The sequence below is a fragment of the Diospyros lotus genome, chromosome 10, assembly GCF_014633365.1.
Source record: "Diospyros lotus cultivar Yz01 chromosome 10, ASM1463336v1, whole genome shotgun sequence".
Lineage (NCBI taxonomy): Eukaryota > Viridiplantae > Streptophyta > Magnoliopsida > Ericales > Ebenaceae > Diospyros > Diospyros lotus.
This window is the reverse complement of record NC_068347.1, coordinates 21,546,954-21,568,885: the sequence shown is the minus strand read 5'-3', so window position 1 is coordinate 21,568,885 and position 21,932 is coordinate 21,546,954. Positions and strand designations below refer to the sequence as shown.

The 21,932-nt window shown below is 35.7% G+C and overlaps 2 protein-coding genes across 2 annotated transcripts; both read right to left on the bottom strand.

The window, feature by feature from the left end:
- Nucleotides 1–376: 376 nt before the first annotated feature.
- Nucleotides 377–1,427, bottom strand: LOC127811703 (uncharacterized). Its single transcript, XM_052351830.1, has 2 exons — nucleotides 924–1,427; nucleotides 377–601 (listed from the first exon to the last, which is right to left on the bottom strand). Exons 1-2 carry the CDS (start codon nucleotides 1,223–1,225, stop codon nucleotides 544–546), a joined length of 360 nt encoding a protein of 119 aa, XP_052207790.1. The 5' UTR covers nucleotides 1,226–1,427; the 3' UTR covers nucleotides 377–543.
- Nucleotides 1,428–6,562: 5,135 nt separating this feature from the next.
- Nucleotides 6,563–20,384, bottom strand: LOC127811936 (organelle RRM domain-containing protein 2, mitochondrial). Its single transcript, XM_052352146.1, has 4 exons — nucleotides 20,143–20,384; nucleotides 17,865–17,933; nucleotides 17,660–17,766; nucleotides 6,563–6,959 (listed from the first exon to the last, which is right to left on the bottom strand). Exons 1-4 carry the CDS (start codon nucleotides 20,294–20,296, stop codon nucleotides 6,837–6,839), a joined length of 453 nt encoding a protein of 150 aa, XP_052208106.1. The 5' UTR covers nucleotides 20,297–20,384; the 3' UTR covers nucleotides 6,563–6,836.
- Between the last annotated feature and the right edge of the window lie 1,548 nt (nucleotides 20,385–21,932).

The following is a 21,932-nucleotide window of genomic DNA, read 5'->3' as shown; positions in this document are numbered from 1 at the left end:
AGACATTCATTCGAAGCCTCATACAACGTATACTCATACTTCATTCTACATCATGTCATCATCTTATTTTGACATCAGAGGGTCTGCATGAGAGAGTTCCCTGTATGTCTTCTGACTATACTTATGTTGCAGGCTCATTCGAAGAACCCAAAGCTTAACACCTCTCGAAGACTCACAAATTTCTTGGAGCCTGGTCATTTGAAGACCCCATTAACTAACAAAGTCATCCGAAGACTCACTGTCGAAGACCCAAGTCTCCCATAGTGTGTGGGCCCCACCATTCCCACGGGGTTCACATATCCTTTCAAATTGTCTGCATTGAGTAATTGTTATATTTATCCGACGCAAATAATATAACAATTCTGCTAAATTAAAATAGTTTTAACTTTTCTAATATTTTGAGGGTTATATTAAATATAATAAGATATACACGCTAATCCACCATGAGAGTTGAAAAGGTAAAATATACACATTCACGCATATGACAAAAAATTGAAAATGTAAAAGTAAACAGAGAGGAAGAGCCGAATCTGATGACGCCCCTCAGAACAGGAACGGTGCCGCCGAGAATGCCGGTAAGATCGCCGGATATCCATTTCTACTGAAATAACAAAAAAAAAAAAATTAAAATAAATTTATAAAACTCCCCCCAAAAAGTGTAGTCATTGAATTTTAATAAAAAAAAATTCAAAATGTTCAGACATTATAAAATTATTTGAGAAGTATTATATGCAAAATTAATTCTATTAGCTTTTTTTTTTTATTTATTTAGTAATTTAGAGTTAATCCATCACATTAGAGGATTATTACTATATCTCCGGTGGCACAAAAACAAAAGTTTGAACATTTTTTGCGATTATTTTAGGGTAATTTGGGAGCTGTGCAGAAAATTTAACAGAAAACGGGAAGGTAGCTAAACGCACCCGAAATCGTCGCTGTAGCTACGAACGTGACTTCCGGCTCCGGCAGGGCCGGTCTTTCTCTTGCGCATCCTGTCCGACACGCCGAGAGTCCGCTGGTCTTTCTCCGCCGGTGGAATGGTATCCTCTGAGATGGAGTAAAGCGAGGGCTGCCACTCGGCTGCCGACTTAGACCTCAGCGTCTGCGCTGCCGTCCTGCCGCGCTTCCGGGGGTCGTAGGCCGACGTAGGAGGACGAGCTTGAGGCGGCGCTAAATCACATGCGGAGGAGCCGCAGCAGCCGACGAACTCCAAGAGGAACTTCATTCTAGAGAGAGAGAGAGTAATGGATCGAAGAGTGGCGAGTTGCCGGAAGCTCTCTCATCATTTACGTACGGCCAGGTTCGATTGGATTTTGATCTCTGAACTAACCCTTGCTATCTATTATTTAATACCTGCTCCAACTGTTCTTAATAATTCAAAGGAAATTAAATAATAAAATTTAATTGAAGAGCATTAATAAAAGCGAGGAATAATCAATTAGGGCTAATGAGGATTGATTTAAGAGAGAAACGCTTTAATTAGAAGCTTTTAGGTTTTGATTTCTTTATCTGTATTTGTAAATGGAGCAGAAATGGCGGCCATAGTTCTCTTCTCTCTCATATCATAAATTATTATCAGTTGGTGGCCCTCTAATAGATTAGATTAGATTAGATTAGATAGGATAGGACAGAAGGAGTCGTCCCCGCCACCAGCGACGGGGACCACCGAGCTCAAAGCTTGAGTGTGGCTTCTCAATCCCATTTTGATTCCTCAACCTTCTTCTTTGCCGAAAAGTTAGGGCAGGCATTCAGAGCACCTGAATAAAAAAGGCATGGGTGATGCTGCTGACCATAGTCAAATGCCTAGAGGCAAAAGGGAAGGGAAATAAATAAAAGAGTTAAAAAAAGATTAGATTTTAAGTAGAGTGTCTTCTTTTTGTGGCTGTCAATGATAATTTATTATAGAATTATGTTGAAAATCAGCAAGTGTTTAAGGCAAGTCTAAGATGGTTTCTTTAGGTTCAAACCACCATTTTGGCCTTAATTTTTGGCTTCAAAATCAAGGTCTTAACATATAAATCATGCGCATTGGGAAGTAAGTACAAAATAAATTTGTGTAAATTTATTTTTAAAAAAACAAATTCAACTGCCGTCTCTCAGTACTAGACCAACCTAGAGTTGAATTTGAGTTATTTTACCTGTTTATTATTAAAATAGTCTCATACTTTATATTAAGTGTGTTCAAGCTAAGCCATGAAGCTGATAATAGTATTAAATACGATTCTTAATAAAATTTTCTTAAGGAATAGTTAGGTGAGCTGAAGAATGATTTTTTTTTTTCTTTTGCATTTTCCTATATCCTTGAGAAAAAAGTATTAAGGACTCGCATCCATCATTCCTATTGCCTACTCCCACAAGGAGCTGCTATTGACACTCCCTCTTCCTTTTAACCAAACTTTCTTTCATCTTCTTTTTCTAGGTTTTTGTGGGATTTTTTTACAATATTATTATGCAATGGCAGCTATCTTACATTCGTTCATGATATTAAAAAGGTTTTATTAAAGAGAAGGGGGGGTTACATTCATGATATTAAAGTTTAAGTGCTTAAATAAAAAAAGATGAAAATACAGAAATTAAAATATGTATTTGGCCAATTATTTTTATTGCATCTGCCTTTCAAATTTTGTTGCATATAAAAATGTTATTTTGTATAAATTAATGCACATCCAAATATTCATATAGATTGCACAGGATAGATAGATATGCAGAGGCAAACACAAATTGGCTGTGAGGCTGGTGGGAGGGAGTGGTCAACATCAAAAACCTAAATAGTATGCAATGAGTCAGTAGCCATTTTAATTTAGTAAGACTTTCTTCTTCTTCTTCTTCACTTTGGACAAAACAACCCACTCATCCAACAGCCAGACCATATATCAATTCAAGGACTAGGAACCTCAACCTATCTTTTCTCGCAGCTGCAGAGCCCATTCTATTATTCTAATCTAAATCTGTCCAACTTTAGAACCACCCTAAAATGGCCATCACCATCCATCATAAATATTTTACCTTTTTATTTTGAGTTGACAGTAAGCCCCCACTCAGTTTGAATATTTTTTAGTAAATTGCAAAGAATATCTTTGAAATTTGATAAAATTACAAGAAATCCAAGAATAATGTTTCCGTCTACTATATGACCATTTTACTCTTTATTTCTTTTCTCTAGTTTAAAAAAATATAAATACAAAAAAAAAATAAGTCAACCAATAATTGCCAATTTAGAGACCATTCAAAAAGAGAGAGAGAAAAGAGAGATGAATATTAATCATTTGATTCGTTGAACCTAAATTCAATGCTTGGAGAGAGAGAGAGAGAGATGATGATGATGATGATGATCTCAAACTATTTGGGTTCATCACAAATGCCCAACTGTCTAGATTTATTGGCATGAACCCAAATTTATTGCCAAAAAAAAAGAAGAGAGATAATAATATGAACCTAAGCTGGCACGAGTTTATTCGCGATAAATTTTCATCACAAAGAAAAGAGAAAAATTTATGTTATTGTAATCTATGTTGAATTGTAATCCTTAAACCATCTCTGTATCTCACTATTCAAAACTTTCTAGATCTAGAACAATTATCTAGATTTAAAAAAATGACGAATCCAAATTAATTACAAATTTGAGAGGGTGAGAGAGAATAACTCACCATTCAGATTATTCTTCGATCTGGATAATTAATTTAATCAAATTATTTTAAATTTAGAATGATCGTCCTGATCTAGAATCTAGAATGTTTTCACCATGATTAACCTCTCCACGTCCTGTCGGGCCGGGTGTAGGGAGCGTCCAGGGTGAGCGATTTCACCTTTTGGACCTAGAATGTTTTCACCATTGTTGTCATTGTCATCATTTCTGTCACTATTGTCAACATTGCTGTCATCATAGTCAACCAAGAAAAAGAAAGAAATAAAAATAAAAAATAAGAAAAAAAATTAAATATAAAAATATTTTGATCATCTTTTAATATTTAATGGAGTTTAATTGAAAAAAAATTACAATATAACATTAAACTTTAGGTATTCGTTATTTTTTTTTTAAAATGTTAAAAGGATATTTTTTAACAATTTTAGTGAACTTGAGGGTTATCACATGAATTTTTTTTTGGGTTGAGATATGAAGAAGAATGTAGCTTAAAATCCGTTAGGATGTAATATCAACACGATTTGGCCTCTCACCCTGTAAACCCAGAAGATAATGTTGGGAGGGGGGGACCAATGCAAGCTCCAACAAACACCAACATTAGGCATTAAGAGGCATCAAGAGAGAAACAAAGATAGATAGGACTGAGTGCCCTACCGACAAAACCACATCCACAAGGATGATAAAAAGGCAGATACTGGCCAGCTCCACTACCTAATGGAATATATGTCCCACCCAATTCTGATGGCCGGGAAGGAAGTAGCATATCCATTATATTCGATCATCTTCTCCATATGTACATTTAAACCATAATAATTTTTCATCATCGCACTGAACGATGAGTAAAATATTGAGATGTATAAAATATAGATATCATGCATGAGGATGTTAAGAAACATGCCTTGTTATATTAAAGAAAAATGAAATTATAAAATGATAAAATTAAAATAATTCTTCATATTAAATGTAAGATACATAAATATTTCCATAGCGAGAAAAAAATAAAACAAGTCTTTAATAAACAGTGTAAAAAAGATTTAAAATAAATTTGATAGAAAATTCTTTAACACGACATGAGTTAAAATGTCCTTTTTATAAAAGATAATATTATAGATAAAAATAATATTTAGTAAAGTATTATTGTGCCTTCAAAGCTTAATTATTTTACTAAAAAAAAAAAAAAAAGTTAAGATAGTTGTAAGCAAGTAAAACTAAGCCCTCCCATTCTTTTTTAAAAAAAAAACACAATTTTTATTGACATTCAACATGTTTAAAGATTATATTACAATTTTATCTACAAATTTTTAATATATTTACAAGTAAATAAAAAGTCATTTTAAGAATTATTTTTCTTCTCGCAATCTTCCTCTTATTTTCTCATCGCTTTGGCTCGACTCTTGCAAGCGTAAACTTGGCTCAATTAATTGTTTTCAGTAGAAAAAGAAAAGGAAAAAGAATGAGCATCATCGTTGCCTAAGCAATTATAAAGACTATGATATGAGAAATAAATATTATAATGTCTAATTTTTTATATATTTATGTAAAATAAAATATTAAAGAAATAAGAATATAATTTTTTGCTAATGTGATCTTTGATTGGGACTCAAGAATGCCCTCTCTTAAATCTGTACACTTTTTTATTTTTACTTAAAAAAAAAAACATTTTTTGCTTAAAGATATTTTACTTAAAAATATTTTATGTCAAAACAGGTAGTTTTAGTTTAAAATAATTATTTAAATGCTTACTAGTGTCGTTTTTGTTATTTTAGATATTTAGAAAGTATTTGTTAAAATGTGTAAGATAAGATTGAATTAAAATAAATTTTAAATACTTTTTGAATTAAAATATGAATTGATTAAGATAAGATTAAAAAATATTTTAAAATTTTTATTAAATTATTTGTTAAATATTTTAGAATACATTGAGAGAACATTCAAGTTATTTTTCTTTTATCTATAAGGTCCAAAATAAATTTATCTAAACAATCTTTGATAACTAATTACATAATTTTTTTTTAAAGATTGTTAGATAAATTTAACAAACACAATAAAAAATATATTTATTTGAAATATTTTTCATATTTCACTTTTTCTAATTCATATATCTTGATTAACAAACACTACTTTATAATATAAAAAAAAAAATTGACATTACATGCTTTTTAACATTAATAAACACAATTCTACACTCAATTCATAAACATTACTTTTATTAACGCTATTTTCATAACAAAAACACGATACAACCACCACAAGATCACCACCACCAAACAGGCACATAAGATCTTATGGGCCCGTATATCCGCACTAAAGTCTTTGAAAGACTTGTAATCTGGTAAAGAAACCCGAATCATTGACTCGGTTCTGATTCAACTCCGAATGAAATACGAACCAGTGTTCAAAACCAACTGCCGCAATTAACACTCATAAAGTGTTAAGTACTACAACATTAACTCTGTGACAATCTGCACATCTAACAGTGCTCGTACTGATGAGACTTAAGAGTATACATGTAGCCATGTACCGACAAGACAACTTTATAACAATGCCCAACACAAACAAGACAAGGCCTAATGCGGTGGCCAGTAGGCCATTGCATTTATGTGGTAATGAAAAATAATCACTCGTTCGCTTTAGCTATTACATGTTTACAGAGTAGCCTTTTTATAATCTTGAATGGCTGAGTAACTCGGTACATGGCTGTCAATAATATAACCCAATGAGCTACAGAATTTGTCCTTGTCAATATTCCTTTACCAGCCAGTGCCGACACTACCAGAACAGAACAATTAAATTTTATACTGGATTTCAACTAAACTGATATGTACAAAAGGAATTTACAACTATAATTCCCTATACCCCATATTCTCTACTCACACGTATGATGTATGGGGGAAAATATAAAAGCTGCAAATCAAGACATAAGTTTAAAATAACGTTTCCTGTAAATATAGAATGTCAAATGAATTTCTGGGTTTACAAAGAAAAATGTAGAATATAAGCCTGGTATAAACTTGAGTGTCACGGAATGCTCGACTGGCAGATGCAAATAATGCAAAAATATTCTTTTGTCTACCCCTTAATTACTTTTCAAATACAAAACTAACCGACCAAATTCAGCATGCCAAAGTAGAGAGACCTGAATGTCATGCTCTTTCTGACTACAGGGATGCGGTGGGTTTGGAAAGGAGCAGCTTTAGTTATACTGATGGCCATTTGGAGACCCGTAGGCAGGCGGAGGAGATGATGGCCCTGCACCGCTCCCAGGCAGAGGTCTTGGTCTTGCATACTCTGCAAATATAACCCAACCATCCAGGAACTACAAGAAAACGGATGGAAAAACTTACCATCAGCATCAGTCATTGCTAGTAAGTGAAAAAGGAATACTTTTCAGTAAGGAAAATGCATATAGCAATGAGCTAGTGGTTCCAGGGAATCAAGGATCTAAGTTTGTGCATTGTGTGGAGTATCCAAACATTCATAAACCACACAACTGTGACATTCAAAATTCATACCGCAAACTCAAAAGTTTAGAAATCATCCACATTACATGACAAGAAAAACATGCAGCTACGAAAATTTTGACCTCCAAATACTTCTTTCACAACCAGAGGTAACATTTTAGAAAATCCACCAGTTGCCATTTCTAATCAAAACCATTTTTAATTGCTAATTTTTCTCTTTTTTTCACAATGCAATTTAAGTAGAATACCAGGTACATTCAAGATCTGCAAGATGGGATTTGCAATCAAAGACACCCTTGCTTGTAAGTTAATTAGCAGACCTGTTATTCTCAAGACCCAATCCACTGTTGTTGACAGAATGTAATTTTGAGAGAGATAGAGAGAGAGATGTGCGTGCACAAACACACAAAGGGGAACCTTTCCTCAAGTAAACGCGTAAATTTTCTAAGGATCAATTTCACTTAAACCCCTCTGAATTTTTATGTATTATTGGTCACCAATCCTGCTGGTTTCAAAAAATGTGCACCTTAAACTCATATTTTTTAGCCAACCTCACCAAGCAGGATTAAGGCATATGATTGTTGTTGTTGTTGAGCTTCCATGTGTTTCATACATTGGCATGTACTTGGAAAGCATGGACACTTCATTTGAAATGTTGCACCTGCATCCAACACATATTAGACAGTCTGGAATGTGTTTGACAAACCAAATTCCAAGACAAACTCATATAGAATGTCACGCCGAAAGAGTGCCACGACGATAGAGTTTTGAAGCCAAGAGAGTACCACACTGAGAGTTTCAAAGCCGAGAGAGTATGTTGCACTGAGAGAGTGTCACACTGGGAGAGTCTCCTGAGCCAAAGGAGTCTACGTACTCTCCCAGTGTTCTGTTTAGATATTAGGGGCTCCACCCTGAAGCCCCCGCGAGGGACGCTCCCCCCTTGACCCTCGCCAGTTGACCGGGCAACAGGACCCCATCCAGACTCAGTGTAGCACATCATTAATCAAGTCAAACAACAACAATGGCTCATACAAGGTCACAAGTAGCTGGAGAAAGCCAAGGACTTGAAATTCAATCTCCCAGAAATAATCCTCCGTCGGGTGTCCCAGGGACCTCTGCATCAGCTCCTCCCATTGTCCCACACTCACTGCCTATGAAGCTCTCCAAAAACAACATGAGAAGAGCATGCAAGCCCTTTTAAGAGATGGAACGACTACTGCAAAGCGTCACACCACATGTTTCTCTACTGCAGACCTTGTAGAACCTCGTGCCAGCCTCAATTACCCTCCCGAGAATAAGGGGGGACACCCCTCTACAAGAGGCAACTCGCTCAGAAGAACAGCGGGAAACTTTCCCACAGCTTGCCCCTACATGAGAGACTCGCCCAGAAACAGTACTGGCTCGAGAGAGGGAAGAAACACGTGACCGGCTACAAACAAACAGAGAAAACTTCCAGAAGGGAAAACATCCAGAAATTGTAGAAAGTACAATGGAAGAAAAAAGACAGGTTCCCCCTAAAGGACTACCTAGGAGGGCACAGGAAGTGAACAACCCCTCAACATTTAGTGCCAGAGAGATAGCAGATATGAAAAAAATGATTGAAGAAGTTCTAAAACAAAAGAGATTGTTGCCCACATCTAAAGAACAATCCAAGAGAAGAATTCCTTTTGCTCCGGCTATAATGGAGAAATCCTTGCCGAGGAAGTTTAAGATGCCCTAATTAACTACATATTTGAGCAAAGGCGACCCACAAGACCATATTTAGAATTATGATCCCTTATTGTTGTTTCACAAATGGGAAGAAGAGATTATGTGCCGAGCCTTCCCCTTGACATTGACGGAGCATACCCGGGCATGGTTAAATAGGTTACCTAAAGGGTCAATTTCCTCATTCGAACAATTGAGATATGAATTTATCAAAGTGTTCATAATCAACAGCCAGAGAAAGAAGGACACAACCTACCTCCTCAGGGTTCATCAAAGTAGCAAGGAGATCCTTCGACAATACATAGACAAGTTCCGTAATGCTACCCTAGAGATACGGGGACCTACAAGTGGGGATAGCTGTGGCAGCCATGCTTCAAGGGACACAGTCCACTCCTCTCCAAAAATCTTTGGCCTTGGATCAACCTACAACCCTAGCAAATCTATTTGTAAGGGCCAACAAATACATACTCCAATTCGAAGTAATGAGGATGGTCGGAGTAAATGAGGAAAAAGATAGGAAGAGAAAGAAAAAAGACTGATGAAGAAACAAGCCAGAGGAAATAGAAAGCCAAACGATGAGATGGTACTCCCCGACTCCAATTCGAGGATTATACCCTACTCACAGTCACGTTCCAATATTTTGGCTATTGTTGATGGATTAGGCCCTATTAAATTCCCTAAGAAAATTGATAAGCCTATGGGGAGACAAAGGGACGCCTTTTGCCAATTCCACAAAACTCATGGCCACTCCTAAGACAAATGCCATGACTTAATGAATCAAATAGAGGCTTTGATCAGGGAAAGGGAAGTGGGAGAATTTGTGGACATAGTAGCCTAAAGGGAAGATCAGACTAATTACCCTGGTGGCAAGAAGCATAACTCAAGGCGAGACGAGCAACAAGAGAACATAAGTTGTTATTGATCTAATAAAAGACTGGTCCGAGAAACATGTTTCATCACTCGAAGGCCTAAAGCCTACAAAAGAATTTAGAATCTATATGTATGCTTCAGGGAAGTATCATAGGCAAGATTAAGAGTCTTAACAAGTTATATATGTCATTCAATAATACTTGAATAAATTGACTTTTATCTTGTTGTAGTTCCCTTTTTGTGTATTTTGTTTTCCAAGACAATAAATGCACGAAAAGGACCAAAACTCTAGTAAATAAACAAAACCTAGTATCGAAGTGTGAAATACATGAGAATGATCTAGAGCTCATTATCTAAAAAATCAAAATGCAAAAGCGTGAGAATGGTGTAAAAACCAAAATGCAAAAGCGTGAGAATAGTCTAAAAATCCAAGTGCAAAAGCATGAGAATGGTCTAAAAACCGAAGCGCAAAAGTGTGAGAATAGTGCCCAAAAAAAAAAAAAAATCATAAAGAATGATAGAGGGAAAACTTAGCATCATAAGTGCAAAATGCATGAGACCGATTAAAACTAAAAATGCAAGAGCGTGAGAATGATATAGGACAACACAAAATCAAAAGCGATAAAAGCGTAAGAATGATCTAGAATAACCAAGAGTCAAAAGCGCAAAATGCATGAGATCAAATTAAAACAAAAAATGCAAGATAGTGAGAATGATCTATGGTCCATCATCAACAAAGGATTGGGGAGCGAGCATAATACTCGTCCAACATCCGTAAAGGATTGGGGAGCAAGCACAATCCCCTCCATCATCCACAAAGGATTGGGAAGCGAGCATAATACACCATTTCTAAGAAAAAGCGAAGTGTAAGTGTTAAAGGTTTCAAAAGCTAAATTGTAAAATTTTATATACTATGTGAGTTACTAACATGCTATGCAGAGAAACAAGCACATACTTAGAATTAGAAGTGCATAAAACGTGAGAACGTCATAGAAAGGCAAAACGCAAAAGCGCAAGAACGATCTAAGGCAAACCTAACATCAAAAGTGAGAAAATGCACAAACATAATCTAGGGACCATTGACTAAGACAAAAGGGGATTATGAAGACCAATAGGTTGTAGAAAACAAAAACCCCTCGAAAGTACAAATTACGAAGATCTTTCGATGAAGCAAAGTCATCCCAAATGATTGGGGAGCAAAGCCTAACGCAAGAAGGAAATGACACAAGAAGAAATGAAAGAAAAAATCACTCTACAGCTTTCAAAGCAAAAAACCTAAAGTTTATTCAACTAAGTTGGAGAAACCTTCAAACAAAGGAATGGGCAAGAACTCCACGAAGGAGATTACCACATCAGCATTATCTCTCGAAAGGTAATCGAGGTCAAGTTTTCATCAACTGAAACAGATCCTCAACATCCAAATTTGTCAACCATCTTAGGGCACTTAAATAAGGCTTCAAAAGACCTAAGGGGTTCTCCGAGTCATTAATCAAGATGGTAATAAACCTCATAACACCATCAACCTGCAATACTAAAATATGCAATTTTAGGCAAAAGAGAAATTGAAAATCCATGCGAAGGAAGAACCCTAGGGAAAAGTCTCCAAGAGAAGGCAGGTTGACAGTTACTCTTCCCTCTAGGTTTCCCAATGGAAAGAGTGGGGAGCAATTGTTACGTCTAAAAAAGTGGGCCCATGCCTAATGGTAAGCCCGACTACAAAGAAAGAAGCCTATAGCCCATCAAAAGACTCAGGTGAGAGACTTGGGCAAGAGACCTCACCCGAGGGACCTCTCCCAAGTGACAGAATGGCTGAAATTGATTAACCTCACCGACCGAGACCTTAGCCTAAGTGACTAAGACTGAGACCAAGCCACCTTACTCGGGAGCCTCTCTCAATGCCTTAGAGACGCTTTCTCAAGAATTCATGAGTCACTTGGCAATTACTATTCGGAAGACTCTCGTGGGCCAGCTATTCCGATATCCTTACCTATAAATTCGGAACAGAGCTCGAAATGCCCGCCAAAGATCGCGGGTCTCCCTCCACTTGTTAGTCTCCTCTCCCTATAAATAGGAGATTCCTCCTTTATCAAAGGTACACTTACAACTCTACAAAAAATACAACTCTATTGGCTTTTTGTAGTTCATCTAAGAGACTGACTTAAGCATCGAGAGGCCCGCGAGTGAGGCTCGCTTGTGCCCCTAACTGATTTCTTTCTCCAGGTCTCCCAGAGAGGTCGCTCGCAAACTCTAAGATCACTCGTAGGCCACCTTGATCGAGACACTCTCCCACACATCTAGTGAACTAAGTCTTGTTATTGTTGTTAATGTATTCCCACCCATATCAGTGCTTCTTAGACTGGCACCATCTAGTAGAGCTGTCAATAGATCATCTGACTCGATGATCCAACATGAACTCGGCACAAAATTAGTGGATTTGGGTCGTTATTGGGTAGATCCAATAACAGTTTATTGGGTTCGGGTTGATAATAGGTCAACTTGAAAAAACCCAAAACCGACATGATAACAAGGCAAGTTTAAATGGGTTCACACCAAACCCAAAACCGAAATTGACCCATTAATTAAAATATCTATTAATTTCCAAAATACCCTTAACAACTTTTCCAATTTCAATTCTTTTACTTTCTGCCAAGTCATTTTTCACACAAGACTTTAATATTTTAATTATTTCCCAAGTTGTATCATGCATGATGGATGTACTATTCTTAGTATAAGTCTTGACTATTTTGGATTATTTAGAAGAATCAAAGAAAACTAATAACTTAATTAGTAATTTATGGGTTACTTTATTTTGGTTTTAGATTTAATATTTTGGTTAATATTTAAATTTAAATAGATACTTAAACAAGTTAATACCTAATCCATACATGTTAATCTTAACAGGTTAACCTGTTTAGCTGTTTACTTAACATGCCCAAGTTTTGATTGAGGGTTCTTAACACAATAAGTTAATAGATCAAGTTCGGGTTGAGTCTTAACAAATCACGACTTGTTAGTGACTTGACCAGAACCCAATTTGTTTACCTATTTTGACACCCCTACCATCTAGTGATATCAACATACCGCAACTAGTGAAATGAAATTCTTGTGATTGTTGTTGTAGTTGTATTCATACCCATATTAATACTTCTTGCATGGGTGCAAACTTCCCATGGAATTACTATTGTTTGAGATTTGCACCAATTGATTCCTCTGAATGTGCAAAAAGACTAGTTCAGCTTTAGGTCAAATATGAACAAACTTTATTAACCTGATATGCCATTTGTATTAAAAAACAAAAATCACAAAAATTCAGCTAAAGCAATAATCATTATAATACACGGTAATCTTCCTCAACAATCTAGCTCTATCACTTGATAATCGACTTCTTTTTACTTATAAACACACACACACACACACACACACACAAATGACATCTATTTTAGGCTATAGCTTTCTGGACCTTTCTCATTTCAGCACCATTTATTCTTGAACACCCAAACAATAGAAATGTCATCCATAGAACTGTCACATTCCAAGGGTATTTTTTGTAATTTTGGTTTTCTGTATTTTTTTTTTTTTAATTTCTATTTTTGTTAGGGTTATTTGTCTTGTAGCTAGAGGTTGTTAGGATATTTTTTCCTTTTGTCTTTTTTCCTTTTTTTGTCTTGTACCTTAGGCAGTTACAATGCCTTGTTTTGTAGCTATAGCTGTGAACTTATATATTAAGCCACAACCTACGTTGGAGGAGGTATGGAATTGATGAATGTTCAGAATTCTCTCTTAACTCTTCTCTTTTATCTCCTCTTCTTCTTGCTACTGTTCTCTCCTAATATTTCTCTCTCTCTCTCTCTCTCTCACAGTTATTTTCTCTCCCTCCCTGATTTCTTCCCAAAATTTCTCTCTTAATTTCCAAATCCCCTTTCACACCCTAATTCAACCCTAAGGGTGTGACAATTGGTATTAGAGCCCCTCATTCCTCGTCTGTAAATTCAATGGTTCTTTGGAAGTGTAAGTGAGTTGGTCGATTTTTTCACGTTGTAATTTCTGTCGCCGATACATAGCAGAGTCCTACAACCTCTGTTAATCGCAACAAAGTCGGCGATCTTGACACGAATGGATGGTCATTCGTGAAAAGAGGCAGTTTGCCAAAGAATGATGCAGACCACCAGGCGTTCGTGTTTGTAGCGGACATTCGAGGTAATCGTGAATTCATCAGAAGTGAAGCGGACGACCTAGAAGGTTGCAACTAGAGTGGGTGACCGGAGGTTAACGCGGACAGCTAGGGGGTCGCAACTAGTGTAGGAGTTTCGAGTGATCACGATTGGCAGTGGGTTTCTGGCGATTGTGCATTGGGTTTCTCACGGTGGTGCAGTGGTTGTTGCAGCCAAGTCAATTGCGATCAATGATTAGGCAGAACCAAGAGAAGTATTGAAGTGGGGTATGACGGAAGGCACACGGATGAAAGAGCTGGAGTCGAGGTTGGATGCCTTAGAAGCGGGCCTCCGACAGAACCATGAGTAAGTAGACGAGAGGCTAGAGACGATTGAAGCTGGGGTTCAACACACCTAGGAGGAAGTCAGCCACATCCAAGCAGATGTGTCAATGATGGAAAGGAACATCCAGGAAGAGATTTTGGGTTTGAGCCAACAGCTGAGTGCTGCCCTTCCCATTTTTTTCCGACAACCCAACGCAAGCTTGCTAGTGGATTTCCCTTCCCAAGCCACGTCAACACCCATCTTTCCCGGACTGAGGGGTCGGCCAAAAGTGGATGAACAAATAGAGTATACTACTGAAGGGTCTCTTCGAAGATCCCTAACAAACCAGAATAATCCTCCCACACCGAGACTCAAAATCTCGATATTTGAAGGGGATAAACCCTGATGGTGGGATAGACAACGTGAACATTTTTTTTTTACCACTACCGAATGGCCGAAGGGAACAAGGTAAACATGGCAACTACTTATCTGAATAACATGGCAGATTCATGGTTTCAAGGGTGGAGAAAACATAGAGCGGAATAAAGGTGGCCTGAATTCGTAGAGGAATTTTGCGCTTGTTTCGGGGAGCGAAACCTAACTGATGTGGTGGAAGAATTTAACAAACTGAAGCAGGAAGGAATAGTGGAAGAATATCAAGTAAGGTTTGAGGCTCTTAGGTCTATAATAAGACAAGCTCACCCGACTCTAGATGAGCATTATTTTGCGTCTACCTTCCTCAATGGACTAAGTGATGAGCTAAGGTTGATGGTCAAAATGCTGCAACCTAGTTCGGTAAGACAAGCAGCAGAGCAGGCTCGTTTACATGAGTTATCATTGGAAGGGTTTGTTAAGAAGCACAAGATTGTAACAAAAGAGCATCCTCAGACAGCCAAATCTCTTATTATGGAGTCCAAGAGAAGACTCGAACTATGCTTTAAATGCAGGGACAAATTCATTCCAACCCACTAATGCAAAAGGCAGTTGTTGCATATGGAGAGTTTAAAGGAAGACGATGAAACAAGAGAGCCAGCCGGAGTTGGATAAAGGAACAATAGGATTGATGGTAATAAGTTTATTGGGGACAAGAAACAATTCGGGGGGGGGGGGGGGGGAATTTGATGATATTTTACTCTTAAAAAATAAAATAATGGTTTTGATAATGACTATATGAAAATCAATCTCTAAATCTTTATGAGTAAGTAAGTATATATGGACAATTTTTTTTTTAATCAATCTATATGAATGAGAAAAGCAATCTTTAAATCTCCTTGAGTAAAGTTATGAAAATTTATATAGGAGAAATGTTGAAGTGTGGTTGAGTGTATTTAGATTCAAAATAAATATGTTTTTAATAATCTCAACTTGCTTTCAAAAGAATCGAAATGAGGATTTGTCAAGTTTTCATTTTTTCAAAATGGATAGTCGACTATGTGGTTCATTCTGTTGACTATGCCTGAAAATAGTCGACTATGCTGTTAAGAATAGTCGACTATGTATAAGAATAGTCGACTATACTGATTTGATCTGTCGACTATTTAAATCATCTGTCGACTATTTTTGTACCTGTCGACTATCATATAAGGATAGTCGACTATGGTTTTTCATCTGTCGACTATTTTTGTTCATAAAATTTAAAATTTTCTTCACATTTTTGCAATAGTCGACTGTGCATATGTATCTGTCGACTATGCGATTTTTGTGTTATAAGATAGTCGACTATGCGTCTCCAACGGTCACAAACGGCTACATTTCTCTTCAATCTTTTGGGAAGCCTATAAATACAAGTCATGGATGATCAAGAGAAGACTAATGGATGGAAAGGAAATTATTTGAGCTTATATCGTATACACATTTGTATTTATATTGACTGTGCTTTAATTTTCTCTTTTCAAGGCTTTGATCTTCACTTGTAATTATTCATTTCAAGCCTTGTATCATTTTTGAGAGACATTGTAACTAAGAGATTCATCTCTTAGATTCTCTCCAATTGTATACTTCTTGTTTTTCCTAGCTTGTGTAGCTAGATGGCCTACTTGGTTTAAGTAGGAGGTTGTATTTCCTAGCTTGTGTAGCTAGAGGGCCTACTTGTGTAAGTAGGAGGTTTTAGTGAATTGGTTTAAAATCCTTAGTGGGAGCTGGATTAGGCTTGATTTAAGCCGAACCACTATAAATTTTTTGTCTCATTTATTCTTCTTGCTTTACATTTGTCATTTTATATGTTCTATGTTTTAAATCACTAAAACCTCAATTGGGTCAAAAAGTTTTCAAGTTCTATCAAGATTTTTAAAATATCCAATTCACCCCCCCTCTTGGTGTGTGCCATAGCACCTACCCATTCTAACATTTGACACATTCCAAGGGTATTATTTATAATTTTGGTTTTCTGTAATTTGATTTTTAATTTCTATTTCTGTTAGGGTTATTTATCTTGTAGCTAGAGGTTGTTAGGATACTTTCCCCTTTTATATTTTTTCCTTTTTTGTCTTGTACCTTAGGCAGTTATAATGGCTTGTCTTGCTATAGCTGTGAACTTATATATTAAGCCACAACCTACGTTAAAGGAGGTATGGAATTGATGAATGTTCTAAATTCTCTCTAACTCTTCTCTATGATCTCCTCTTCTTCTTGCTATTGTTCTCTCCTAATATTTCTCTCTCTCTCTCTTGGTTATTTTCTCTCCCTCTCTGATTTCTTCCCAAAATTTCTCTCTTAATTTCCAAATCCCCTTTCACACCCTAGTTCAACCCTAAGAGTGTGACAAGAACATGATTGTTTACTCAAAAAGAAAATATAATTCATGGAAGTTCAAGTGTTCAACAACAGAAGTAAACAACTAAAGTCATTACCAAATCCAACCAATAATATTAAATTTTGCACAAAAAAAATTTGATCCAAAAGAAATTTCAATCCTGTGAGCAATCTGAAAACGTTATATTGCAGAATATGGTTACATATCAATATAGTTGGTATATTATACCTTAAAACATTTTAAAAGCGTGAAGCCTAAATTGTGAATAACATAATTTAGGTGAAGTTTATGTCTTGATAAAAGGATACAACTACCTAGTAGATACCAAACTTATCATTGTACACAGGGAAATGCTTCAATTTTACCACAAAAAGTCAAGGCACTTTGGGAAACACTGAGCAAAACAAAAGAAAATGACTACTCATTCGGGTCAAAGATGGGGAAGCTGATAAGCTGTGGGAAGGGTTGAGATGGGGATGTCACACATAAAAGGTCAAATTTATCCCCAAATATTAACAGTTCTAGATGGAACCTTGGAATGCCTATTCTTGAACTGGCTGGCTGTGATATATTGTAACATTGGGAGCTAGACCCCATTCTCCAAACCAGAAGTCTGTGTAGTAATTCCAAACCAACAACCTATTGCTAACAGTTATGCCTGTGGCCCTGTGCAAGGGTGTGTTTTTTGTGTGTGCTGCACAATATCCCACTGTATTTTAATTTTTTAAATACTATGCTCATGCCACCTCACCTTGCCATCCATACCCTTTATACCTTCTGCAGCCTCTTCTAAGGTAGCATATTTTACAAAGCCAAACCCCTTCGAGTACCCAGAAACACGATCAGTCACCACTTTAGCTGCAAAGTGCAGAACACCAACATTTAATCATGTTCTAGCAACAGTTCTAATAGAACCATTTTCTGAAAGATTCTGGAAGACGGCAAAGATAACAAACCATAGACCACTTCACCAAACTTTGAAAAGGCTTGCCTAAGTCCATCTGATGTAGTCCGTTTGTTAAGGCCTGAAAGTAGCAGGATTAGACTGTTCAAAATTACAGTTACTTGAGATATATACAGCCTGAAATATCAGAAGTTGAGACATTATGTCACAATAATTCACCAAATCCCGCAAGAAAAGAAGCAAAGTTCCTCAAGAAAGTAAATTCCACAGAATTGCCATTTCCAACCCCGTGACATCATTACATATGGAAATGATTATATGCTTTTGGCAACATATATCAGGAAAGAAATGAATATACATTTACATGGTTGATTGTAAATATTCTATATGCTCAATCCCAATAGACATAATTTCTTTTTCTTTTTCCAGGTAAATCTCAATAAACAAGTGAAAATACCAATCCTCATCCTGTATTTTATACATTAACAGAAAGCAGTCAAACAAAAATATTATTTATTCAAGAATTGTAGTACTTCCTATAGCATCTAACAATAGATACAGATATACCATTTCTAGCAGTGGTTCCTTTTATAGATGATAACACATATGAGCATAAAACACCAAATAACCAGACGAAAATTCCTTGACCCCAGCCTGAAAAAAGAAAGATATCAGAATAACCTGATGATGGCAGTACATGTTTTCATGTGGATTGGGACACAACATGTATAACCATCATTGGCTGACAAAGTTCTTCAGCTATCAAATACGGTCATCAACATTCATTCAACTGCTTTATATGTTTATGGTCCAAAACTAAAATGGTAAGATTGGCAACAGATTTTACTTAGAAGGTCATGTGCTTCCCAAAATGTTTAACTTGAGAGAGTACTGCTAAAACCTTCACACAAGGGAACAGTAACATTCCAGTTCTGCCATACAATACTTGGGTATAAAAAATAGATAAGGAGCCCTAAATCGGGTTTCCCAAGAAGTTATTACCATGGCGGGTGTAAATCAAAGTAATTCCCAACTCAAATATAACCAGCTAATTGCCATTTATTCTTCTGCCACACTCATCTGGTAGAGAAGAGCATAGGGCTATTTTCACTACACTATCATCATACAAATAGCAAATCTAAGGATAGTAACAAGGGGGAGAAATCAGTTTAGTACAGTGCCAATAAATCAATGGAATGAACATTCACAATGCTTCACAAATAGTCATAGTTTATACATTCAATTCCAAAATTATGTTGATTGGGCATGGCATTTATAGAACATCAATTAATGGGTTCCAACTGTATATGAAAAAGCTGAGTCAACCAAATTAAAACATTTGAACTACATCCTGCATTCCTCAATGAACATTTTGCAATAATGATAACTGCATTTTACACTATACTATAAAGATCAACTTCTAGTGTGGAAATCCATTTTTTACTAAAAGTAGCTCAGCTGTCTTGTTTATTTGATAATGTTCATGATTCCAACTCTGTAATAAGGAGGAAGGACCTCATACTTGAGATTTAGATAATTTGGTAAGTATTCATGCCCACATCAGCTATAGATCCAGCTATCCTTCCATATTTAGAAAATATCTGAAAGCACCATTTTCTCCCATGCTAGTACATAGACATCATCAAATTCCAAAATCTTTGGGATTAATGGAGCTTACTCATCGTCAGCGTTCTATAAGGTCCAATATTGAAAGCGCCATAACATAAAATCAATCAACTATAAGGTCCAATAATAAAAATAAGCTTGCAAACCCCATCACCTAAGAAACAAACATTAGTATCATTAGCATCTTCAAAGTCAAGGAAGAATAGACCTAATAGATACTCGGAAGATAACTATAATTCTAAACATAACATTTTATACCAGTACAAAGACAGGTTTGTTTTCCCCTTTTAAGTAAAACATAGACTTAACCATCCCTAATACCAACTATAGACCAAATACACCGAATTGAATAATTCACCACCACTTAATCAACACGGAATCAGCTTATTCCAATTCAAAGAGCTTGGATCAAATGAGTAACAGGATGAAAACTTCCCTAACGCTCAAGAGCATATAGAGGAACAAAATAGAAAGAATGGAATCAAAAAACAAGTAATTGAATAGCGTCTGAGTCAAAAACTATTACACCATAATACGATCAAACAACTTTTCTCAGCAACAGAACACCACGGATAAACAAATAGTGACCCATCAAATATAAAATCAAATGCAACAAAAGCGCATGCTATGAAATTAATGAGAGAAATAAAAACAATAAATCAGAAATTAAATTCGCTGGGGCGTTTTGGGAAAGAGAAACTTGCCGGAGACGAAGAGATCGGTGGAAGGTACAGGCGGAGGCGGCCTCTCTGCTTGATTACTCGGCGATGGAACGAACGGAAAACTTGAACTTAAGGTCGAGAACAGCGCACTGAGCCCGCGCGGCTCCGCCGCCTTCGCCACCGCTCTCATCGCCATGGCCACGGTTTTAATTAAGCTCCTCCTGACACCTACCGAGGAGGTTTTAGCGAGGTTTCCCTACGAAGAGAGGGCGACATCGCGGCATTTTATAGTCGGAGGAGAAGCCGAGAGAGTTCACTAAATTTTATATAAATATTACTAAAATGACACTTTATAAAAAATGAATATTATAATCTAAATTAATTAATTTGATGAGTTATTTTATATATGAACACTAACAGTAACAGGTTGGTTCTTTTTCTATAGAATTTATAAAATGGTTTTAGCTAATTTTTATAAATTTTAATTGTTAATGAGTTTTATTGTTTGTAATTTATAGAATTTTTGTTTGTATATGTATCATCTATTCTATATATTCAACAAATACCAACTTTTGTGTTAGTAACTGAAAACATTTTCTTATATATTTTGTTTGAAAAATTATAGTTCATAGTTACATAAAAATTAAAAATTATATTTTTAAGTCAAATTAGCTCGTTATGTCATTTCTACCATCTTTTTCTTTGAAAGGAAAATCACTATTTCCTTTCATTTTGTGGAGAATTATAGGTTACAAGGCACTCTGCTCGACTACTGCCAAGAAGTCTTGCATAATGCGTATTTGGTCTTTCTTCATTTTTTCTCACGGTCAGATATATTATTTTTTCTTCTACTAATTTGTTACTTTATTATTATAACCGACATAACTAGTTGCAGATGTTTATATATATATATATATTCTTGTATTAGATATTCAAAGAGGATGAGGGAGAATTATTTTCAGATTCATTTTCTCTGCTTGATTGTTCGAATTCTGTAATCAGAGCAAGACTTATATAGTCTAGTTCCATGCAAGAATTTTTTAGAATAATATGATCGAATCATACGTAGTAAAAACAAAATTTAATTTTACAATTATTATGTTTTTCATACTATACAATTTATAAAACTAAAACATAAACGAAAGGTACCTAAAAACGAAATCTGTTTTCGCTATCGACAATTCGTCATATATCTCTCATGTATGAGATGCCGAGTCAGTTCACCCGAAATCGTCTAAATTTCAAGAGATTTCGAGAAGAAAGGACATAGAATTTTTTGAAAACTCTTTTATTTTTAAATTCAACTGAATTCACATTTTCTCAAATCATAGATTCATAGCTTAATGCCTTGTTTATAAGCAAAAAAAACTCTAAAATCCTAAATGCAGTCAGATCGGGCTTGATGTGCTAGCAAAAAGTCCAATCTAACTCGATAATTAAATAAATAATCATATTAATTATTTAATTATTCTTATTTATTCAATAAATAAATTACATCGTAATTAATAATTTCATAATTACTAAATTATCATTTATCTCTTTAAAATGATTTCTTATTGGATGGGATTTTCTGAATTCACAATTAAATGAATATTTAAGAATGGTATCCACTTTTGATTATATTAAAGGACATTTATATGTTTAATTCAAATAATATTGTAATTTAAATTAAATATAAAATTTGTCATTAAATTAAATTTAAAGAATTATAAGATCAAGCAGCAGCGTATCACAAGAACTCATGTTAATGGCTTATATTTAATAGAAATCAATGTTGCTTTTACAGAGGGGATCTAGAATAGAAACCCGTTTCGCCAATGATGATTCGTTCC